The sequence below is a fragment of the Dendronephthya gigantea genome, unplaced genomic scaffold, assembly GCF_004324835.1.
Source record: "Dendronephthya gigantea isolate DGI-Jeju-01 unplaced genomic scaffold, DenGig_1.0 000046F, whole genome shotgun sequence".
NCBI lineage: Eukaryota > Metazoa > Cnidaria > Anthozoa > Malacalcyonacea > Nephtheidae > Dendronephthya > Dendronephthya gigantea.
Genome location: NW_021163056.1, coordinates 1 through 9,902, shown reverse-complemented (window position 1 = coordinate 9,902; position 9,902 = coordinate 1). Strand labels below are relative to the sequence as shown.

Below are 9,902 nucleotides of genomic sequence, written 5' to 3'. Positions count from 1 at the left end.
CTTACTTATACTCTGATATTACCTTGTCCTGTAAACTTTTTTATGCCGTTGTGTCTCCGCATGAAGTTTGGGACGTGGTATACCAGACAGTGCATGTAAGGAGTAACTTGCTGTTTGCCAAACCCGTTGACTTCCCCGCCAAGCGAAACAAATAGATTTACCCACGCTTTAGCCTAAATGAATAAAACAATGGGACTGGATCGTCAAAAAGGAACACAAATTACAATTTAGCAATTTCAGTCTGATACAGCTTAAAAGGTATTTCTTGTTATACTAGTAGTTAAGCGCTATAAATACATGTTGGAGTACTTAGTCTTAGTGGTGCCACTTACACGTTCAAAGAACTCATTAATTCTTTCAGGTGTGGGATCATGCTCATTCAGCATTTGATAAATCGTATTAAAGTCCTAAAATTAAAGGAGTTGGTCAGGTGTTTTACTTTTGCTGCTCGCGTATTTAAAATCGATGTGCATTGGGATATTACCTTCCAGATCTTAGTGACTGACTCACTGTGGGCTGGTTTAGTTACTGTACATAATTTATCTGGGAGATCTCTCATGAGCCGTTTCTTGTCCGATCCCATAAGGCTGGTAAAGTCGTGTACACCACTTCCCTTTCCATCAGCATTCCTTTTCTCCCAAACATTGAAAGACACGCCACACGACTGGATACACTCAACAAGGTCTGACAGATGTTTACTTGTTCTATCCTTTGGTGGTTTATTGCTGTTGTCTTTAAAGTCCCATTCAAGAGCTTCATTAACTAAACTCTTTGTCAAGATATCTAAAAAATTTTAATAATCAAGTAAAATGTGATTATATCTAATATGCACGATAAACGTGACCAAGGTGAAGGTATGTAGATTCGTGCATATTGGCATCTAGTTCCAAAACCGCATATCTCGATTATAACTTTATTAATGGCAAACTTTAGACAAAGTCAAAGAGAAGCCATTGCCACAGCAAGTCGATTCCTTTGCGCGCCCTGTTGCTCAAGGGCAAAGAACGACGAAGGCTAAGCGAAAGTTGGAGCAAGAGTTGCAACAAAATGAACCAACAAAAAAAAAGAGTAAAAATAAAAATAAAAGAAAGCGCAAGCCCAGTTCCGGCAAAAAGAAGACCAAGTGGTCTCTGGAAGAAATGGAAGCGAGCCGTGCAGACACTGATCCCTGTGCTTCTGACTCGGATGGCTGTGTATAGCTGGCCTATGTGTCTTTACATTGTAATTTGTAACTATTATATATGTGTGCATTAATTGTAATTTGTAACTATATGTGTTCTAATTTAATTACTACATGATTTTACTTGCAAAGGAGTGTAAACTGGCCATTCATGGGTCAACTGGCCTAAATGCCTGTGTCTATAGGTAACCAGTTGAGTTGCAATGCACCTTGGTGCACTCCACTTAACTTTATTATTTGCTGGTGCTTAATTGATTGAACAAATCATACTCACCTGTAATGCGAAGCATTAAATGTAGTTCATCTAATACTACATTTTCAAGTTTCACTTCAAGTAATGGCTTGTGTTGGCATGAAAACCGATTCTTTACGGCACAGTCTTGTATGTCCTTGAGTGAGCGACAGTCATGATTTTCCCAGAAATCCATTGGTTTAGACATGTCCCATCTAAAATCAGATTATAATGCTTTTGTGAATCTGAATCATTTACAGCTATTTATTTATTGATATTTGAATTAGAATGATGTATTTAAACACTATGATTTTGATTCACAGAAGCATTAGTGCAGACAGATATTATTAAGTCTAATTTCCTACTGTTCCAATACCATGCATTTATTTGTACATACCTCAACAATTTGTGTATTTTACACCAAATACCATAATCTGAGGTGGCCCCTTGGAAACCCAGTATCAACAACAGAAACTAAAAAGAAATATATACATGTTATGTATATGTATATATGGATTTAATATTGATATAAAAAAAAAAATGAGTTGAAAAACTGCTGTCATCATTAAACCAAATAGTACAATGAACTTTTTAAGAATGGTCCTGTTATTAGGTATTCTTTCATATGCTTGCTTACTGAGGTACTGCATGTGCTCAGATCAGTACCCAAGCACAGTGGCAAATTGTTATCTATGCAAATATTACCTTGTAATCACCTCCAACAAATATTTCAATAGGTACATTTTTATTCTTGATTTTAATTTTCCCTGCCCTTACCAACTTGTTGATGTCATTAAAAATCTTTGAACATGATATCTTTAAAAGATCATAGTCCTCATGACCCTTAACAACAGCCACTGTATGATTCCCTACATGATAATTACAAGGAAAACAGTAGCCTATTATATACTAAAGACAAAGTTGACAAAATTGTCCAGCAAATAATACCCTTTGATGACATCACAGTATCTTCGGCATTCAATATTGAAAAGCTGATGATTATAAAATTGGTCAATCTAGTCATCTTTGCCCCATCACCACTGATTTTTACTTTTATTACAGTGTCTCTTAGTTTCTCATTTGCCTCCATCTGAGAATTAAAATACATGTGGCATATGACAAAATTTCTTAACCATTATCTTAAAAATAGGCAGTTATATAGCCAGCCTGAGTTTGCAATGCCCTCTTCTTGTCTGGACTATGCAGTTTATAATTGCCCTGAATATATTATTCAAAATAGAGCAACGTTGATTACAGTTGAAAACTTACCATTTTTCAATAACAGTGCATAATTCGTCCTGGAAATTAAAAGCAGCCCCATTTGCTTCCCCAGGGGTCCTTTCAATACAAGAGAGCTTATTTAGATCCTCTTTGCATTGCTTAATCAGGTAGGACCTAGGAAGTTCTTCTCCTCCTGGACAACAAGTTAATTCGTGGTATGCTGCTTCCCCAATACAAAATTTGTCCATAATGTGCAACACCTGCTGCATTTCCACCTGTTCTTGATTTGGAAGTTCATTAAAGGATTTTGATTGCTTTTCTGACGCAATTGTTAAACCATGTTCTTTTCCCAAATCGTCAACCAATTTTACACTCTTCAAATGAAGCCCAAAAGATGCAATGAACCAAAGCGCTTGCTCCGTTCTAGTAGCTAACGTTTGAAGCTTGCGTTGCTGGCGCTTCCCAACTTCCAAAAATTCATTCCCTTATTTTCAAATCTTTTTTGTACAGTAAGTTTCTCAATTGCATTGTACAATTTGCCATTCTCCGTTTTCAATTTCTCAATGTCAACAGTGGCCTTGACGATCTTCTTTTGGAATCGATCCACCAGTGTGGATGCCTCTTTACATTTTATGCTTAATATATTATTTTCCCTAGTAATCGACTCATTTACCCGTTGAAGTTTCGAAACTTCGTCCTAAATCATTTACCAAGGCAACAGTACTAAGTTCACTACGAAATACCGCAACACTCTTACGTTTGTAAACAGCTCTTGCCGACTTCCCCCATGTATACAATAAAGCTGTTTTGCTACCTTTGTACAGTTTACTCGCAGACGTTCTTCAATCCTTATACAGTTCTCCTGAATTTGAGCGTACTGTTTGCCAATAAATGCGTTCAGTATTTGTATGTATGTATAGTCAGCTAATGTTGATTTCTTTATATTGTACCAACTGCTAAGCTGTTCGAACGGTATATGAACAGTAAAGGCAATTTGTTCGTCTTCGACTTCGATATCTACATCGGATTTTTTAATCAAATTTGGGCAATGCTTGCTATCAACAACTATTTCACTTTTAAATTTTGAATTAGAATAAACACTGAGGGCGTTTGCCATAAATTAGCATTATATTTGCATGTCACTGTCTCAGGAGAGAAGTCTTGAGTAGAATTCTAATTTACCGCTATATTGCGCGATTCGGTGTTCACGATGTTTCGTCGCAGTTGTTGACATGGTAACGAGACAGGAAGTAAATATGCAAACGCATTGTATGCTGATCAGTAACATCGCCTTGTCGCAAAATGCACTGTATATGAAAGCGCTGTTTCTGAGCGTTATTTTGATGTATTGCTCGATGGATTTCGCCAAGTATAAAGCTTTAAACTTTGCGTTCAAAGACAGGTAATTTGAGTTTCGGCTTTCACAATTACATTCGCAAAGTAACTGTGTCTGAAAGTGTAAAACATCGCTGCTTCAGGAACAAAATGGACCTGGCCGACAATGCATATTTTAACAAATGAAAGCCTTGATGTGTAGTATAATAATCAAACTTCTAATTGTATACGGCACAAATGGAAAAGCGGTGCTAAGTAACTTGTTTGAGACGCTTTCATATCATGAAATGCGGGATTTTCTGTAAATTTTTATTAGGTTAGTAAGCAATCGTATTCCATGTTTCACGTTCGGATTGGACCTCGTATTTACTACACAACAATATTACAGATTTAGTCCTATGTGTCTATTTGGGTGTGAAAGGCAACGCATGAACAGAACAAATTGAAAATATTTTATAGGTAGACTTCTATTGCACTTCTTCTAAACAGTTACTAATAATTTCATATTATTGCCCGACGCCATATTTGGCTGCGCGTACGCTTGCGCAATGCGCATGTCGCCATTTTCTTGCTATGATTTTGATTTTCGTTAGCACATGCATGAAACTTGAATGCACACATCCTTATACAAAATTGGTCTTTATTTTACAATAGTTTAGATAGTTATAAGATAATAAGTTATAACACTGAAGAACTGTCTTCCTCTACAAATGCAACAAAGTCCTCATCAACAAATGCCCTCCTAATTTGTAAGCACATGCTGGCAAGGGATATCTTCTGTTTCCAAGATGTCCATAGGTACACCATCCATACAAATGATTTGTATGCTGTGCTTCTGAAGAATCTATAGATAATTATCCAGTTAGGCCATTAGATATAAGGCCATAATTGTGTATTCAAGTAAAACACTGACTTATGCGGAAATCGATGTTGTAGAATACAATTAATACCAATATAACAGTAGCCTGCAAGTGCAATTAACAAAGTATATCATTTGTTCAGTGAAATATAGAATGGAGGTTTATTTACCTTTCGTGTGTACTTGTTTGCCGATACTCCTGCTTCTTTTGTGTACAATTTAGCTGCTGCTAAATGTACGGCCCAGGTGTCCAGACACAGACTATTGAAACCAGGATGCTTGGTTATACATGTTGGCAATTCGTCAACATCTAGATTTTGCAGCACAATATTGCTACCTAATGAATCAACGCACTCTTCAATCTCTGTACAGCATTGGCACTTTTTAGTGTTATGTAAAAGTTCAAAGTGACAATTGTCACATTTGCACCTGAAATAATGTACAATAGTTTGAATACCATATTTACAAAGTGTAACGTATATGCCAGGGCAAGGGTCACGCAATACAAGTCACGCAACCAAAGTCAAAACATTTTTATCAGCCTCCTATTTGCTCATTTTTTCACCATTTGGTATTAAAATCATGTCATTCGATAGATAAAAGCCTAACCTTTCGGATTGTGAAAAAATTGCGTTAATAGGACGAGTAGTTCACGTACAATAGCGCGCCAAAGTTGGATTACCTTTTTTTTGATACACCCTGTATACATATAACATATAACATATATACATATATACATAATACATATATACATATATACATATATACATATATACATATATACATATATACATATATACATATATACATATACATATATACATAATACATATATACATATATACATATATACATATACATATATACATATATACATATATACATAATACATATATACATATATACATATATACATATATACATAATACATATATACATATATACATATATACATATATACATATAACATATACATATATACATATACATATATACATATATACATATATACATATACATATATACATATACATACAGGGTGTATCAAAAAAAAGGTAATCCAACTTCAACGCGCTATTGTACGTGAACTACTCAGTCTATGAACGAAATTTTTTCACATTCGGAAAGATCAGGCTTTTAGCTATCGGATGTCATGGTTTTAATGCCAAATGGAGAAAAAATGAGCACATACGAGGCTGATAAAAAATGTTAGTCACAATCGCATATTTTCACCTCTGAGCCTAATTAAAGCAGTGCATAACAAAAGAAAAAACAATTAATCACGAACATGTCACAGCTTGCACTGGTTTTACAACTTGTTTATTGCAAATTATTTACATTTACACTTTAAAGAGATTATGCGCCAATGCCTTCAACGTGACCACCATCTCTATCGATACAGAGTTGACATCGCCGCCGCATTGCTTGGAATGTTCTCCTGATTAGCGCAGGATTATCTCTCAACGCTTCAACTTCATGTTGAATGCGATTCCGCAAATCATTTAGATCATGTGGTGGGCTTGTGTACACTTTATTCTTTAGGTAACCCCAAAGAAAGAAATCGCAAGGAGTAAGGTCAGGGGATCTTGGTGGCCATTCTACGTCATGGTGGAGGGCAATCACGCGATGACCAAACAGTTCTCTTAACCGATCGCGGACTGCAATTAAACGATGTGCTGGCGCACCGTCTTGCACCCACCAGAGATTTCGGAATGCCCCTCAATTTGCCTCCGAAAATGTTGCTGGAGTTGTGGCACCACGTCGTTGTTTATCATTTGGAGATAAATTTGTCCAGTGACATTTCTTTCAAAGAAAAATGGACCAATTATCTGGCCGCTGCCACAAAGTCTAATCCAAACCGTCAATTTTTCGCGACTGATGTTGACCTCATAGTTGAACTCGGGCGGTTGTCCTGCTGCGGCATACTCTCTAACGTTGTGGGAGTTTACTTGGCCGTTCATGGCAAATGCAGCTTCATCTCCAATAACGAATGGCCGAAGGAAATCCTCGTTTCTCTCGTAATGATCACACAGCCATCGCGCAAACTGCATTCGCCTAGCATAGTCTCGAGGAAGGAGTTGGTGTCGGATCTGCATGCGGTAAGGGTGCATGTTTAGATCTAGCCTCGTTATCCTATTAAAAGTAGCGGATGGTAGGCCAACACCATTCCGTCTTGCGCTTGTACCTGTCGGATGCTCAGCCAATCGCTGTCTTGCTGCCTCGATGTTGGCTGATCGTCCAGTGCGACGTCTGCCTGAATTTCCCTTGTTTTGATTCAAGGTTGTACCGTGTTGGGAAAACTTTCTCACATTCGCCCAAATCGTTTTAAGTGCAGGCGGTTGCCGCTCAGGGAACCGTTCCCTGAATGTCTCACGAGTTCTTTGCAAACTTCTGGTTTCGAAAAAGGTTTTGATGACGAAAGTTCGTTGTTCTACCGTAAGTTGTACCATGTTTGCATTTATTCGATGAGTGAGATTTATTCCTACTTAATATGCATATGCGGATAGTTTATTCAGAAGCGAAATTCTTCAATTAAGACCCAAAGGGAGTTAATTTTCAATGGTTTTAGTCCCAACTCTCAGAGGTGAAAATATGCGATTTTGACTAACATTTTTTATCAGCCTCCTATTTGCTCATTTTTTCACCATTTGGTATTAAAATCATGTCATTCGATAGATAAAAGCCTAACCTTTCGGATTGTGAAAAAATTGCGTTAATAGGACGAGTAGTTCACGTACAATAGCGCGCCAAAGTTGGATTACCTTTTTTTTGATACACCCTGTATACATATATACATATATACATATATACATATATACATAACATATACATATATACATATACATATATACATATACATACATATACATATATACATATATACATAATACATATATACATATATACATATACATATAACAATATACATATATACATAATACATATATACATATATACATATATACATATACATATATACAATAATACATATACATATATACAATATACATATTACATATATACATATACAATATACATATACATATATATAACATATAACACATATATACAATATACATATATACATATTACATATATACATATATACATATATACATATATACATATAACATATATACATATATACATATATACATATATACAATATACATATATACATATATACATAATACATATACATGGTTGGCGAGTGTGTACAATTTATGCACGAGTTGTGAAGGATCGCAATATGAACGAGTGAGCGCAGCAAATGAGGGAGTTTGTGATCCTTTCGCAACGAGTGCATAATAAAATCGTACAAACGACCAACCATGAAGTAATTTGTTTAAAATGTGCATAGAGATCAATTTGACCAACGACACGCCTTAAATATACAAAAAACCAGCAAACAACAAAATCGAAACTTTATGCATGAAAACATGTTTATTACTGTTCAGTTTCTTGTAATTTGTTCAATAAAAGTTAGACATTCTTTCCAAAAGATTGAGATTTGCTGAATGTAAAAATACTTGAATATGAGAATTATGTTTGAATCTCACTCCTATATTTCGATGCCATCTTGAAAGAAAATGTGAACAAATTGCCGCCAAAATGACATATGAAATTTTTACATGTGAAGAAATATCGTACATCCAATCAAATTGTGTATGGCATTTTTCACACGTGAAAAACATTGTATGTCCAATCAATTGTGCAATCTGATGGCTCCCTACTAGACAGATATAGCATATATATCTAGTAGAGAAAAGTAAACAAAATGGCTGAAAGATTAGGGAGTTAAAGCCAACAAAGTTCTTGATGACTTTGTCAAAGATTTAAGACAGTCTAGGAAAATAGCTGGCACAGTTCACAAGAAACCAATTTCAAAAGAAGAAATTCAGCAGCTCTTCCGTTCCGGTGAAATTAGATCCCGCCAACTCGTTAGACCCCGCACAACTGTTGCACAGTTGGTCTTACTTGAGTTTTACTTTGGAAAAGCGTCAAGAAAACCAACGGCTCCTGAAGCCAAAGCCTCCTTAAAGCATCTTAACCCAGCCTGTGAGAGCTTGTTCCAGCGTCCAAAGATGCGAAGCCAACAAATTGATGTCAACAACTGATCTGGTATGCAAATTGTCCTGTCTATGAGAGGACCTCAGCAATTTGCTTCGTGTCATGACAGGTATCGAACCACCCTTAACTAACTACTCCATTAGGGCCACATCCGTAACAGTTTTAGCAAACGCGAATGTTGAGACCTGTTTAATCAATCAATCACTGGCCACAAATCCGACACAGCGATCGAGTCATACACAGCCGGCCATCCTCTAGTCAACAAGAAGTTATGTCTTTGATTGAGTAACTACATCAGCCAGAGCAAATCGGTAGCTGCTTCAACCATACTGAGGACAAAGAGAATCAGGTTCACAAGAATCTTGTATCTGCTCATCTGCAAACACAACCATCAAATTACCGTTGTCAACAAACAGCACCAAGGGATCCACTAAATCAAGCGAAGAGCTTACGGCTTCAAGTCGGTGTTTCAAATCAAAACTGTACAAACAATAACTGAACTCATGGATTCATTCTTTAATCGGTCGCAAAGACGTTTTACTGTAAAATTGTTCAGTAATGTTGATTTAATCAAAGCGATCGAACTGCATGCCATGCTTGAAAGTATCAGTTACTGCACAGACGGAAGTAAAAAGGTGAATTATTGAATTACTGAGTAAAATACAGTTATAATATACGAAAAGAAATTGATTCGGCGTGAAATAAAAAAAGATATCTCACTCTCGATATGACAGCGCATATACGACCGAGTTCGCAGAATAACTGTTAAGTACAAATATGCCAGGTGTCCCAGAAAAAAGTACCCGGTTTGATTCATAATAGCTTCTAAACTAGCTAAGCTATTAAACTAAAAAACTGTCACTAGATAGACAGAAGACTAACTTAGATTGATATATTACAGTTGTATTTACCTAAAAAATTATGGAGATATCAGTGTTCAAAATTGGTAGCATATTTCTGGATGTGTCTAAATTATGCAAAAAACGCCGTATCAAATATTAATC

General features: G+C 36.1%; 1 protein-coding gene across 1 annotated transcript; it reads right to left on the bottom strand.

Annotated features, from left to right (window-relative positions):
* Positions 1-346: 346 nt before the first annotated feature.
* Positions 347-1,827, bottom strand: LOC114527775. Its single transcript, XM_028549464.1, has 4 exons — positions 1,810-1,827; positions 1,455-1,627; positions 511-783; positions 347-407 (listed from the first exon to the last, which is right to left on the bottom strand). Exons 2-4 carry the CDS (start codon positions 1,618-1,620, stop codon positions 400-402), a joined length of 447 nt encoding a protein of 148 aa, XP_028405265.1. The 5' UTR covers positions 1,621-1,627; positions 1,810-1,827; the 3' UTR covers positions 347-399.
* Positions 1,828-9,902: the final 8,075 nt, after the last annotated feature.

Excerpts from the sequence above, each read along its gene's own strand:
- LOC114527775 (XM_028549464.1), bottom strand. The coding sequence starts at position 1,620 with ATGTCTAAACCAATGGATTTCTGGGAAAATCATGACTGTCGCTCACTC. Across the intron at positions 784-1,454 it reads TTTAATGCTTCGCATTACAG|ATATCTTGACAAAGAGTTTA; the intron begins GTGAGTATGATT and ends AAAATTTTTTAG.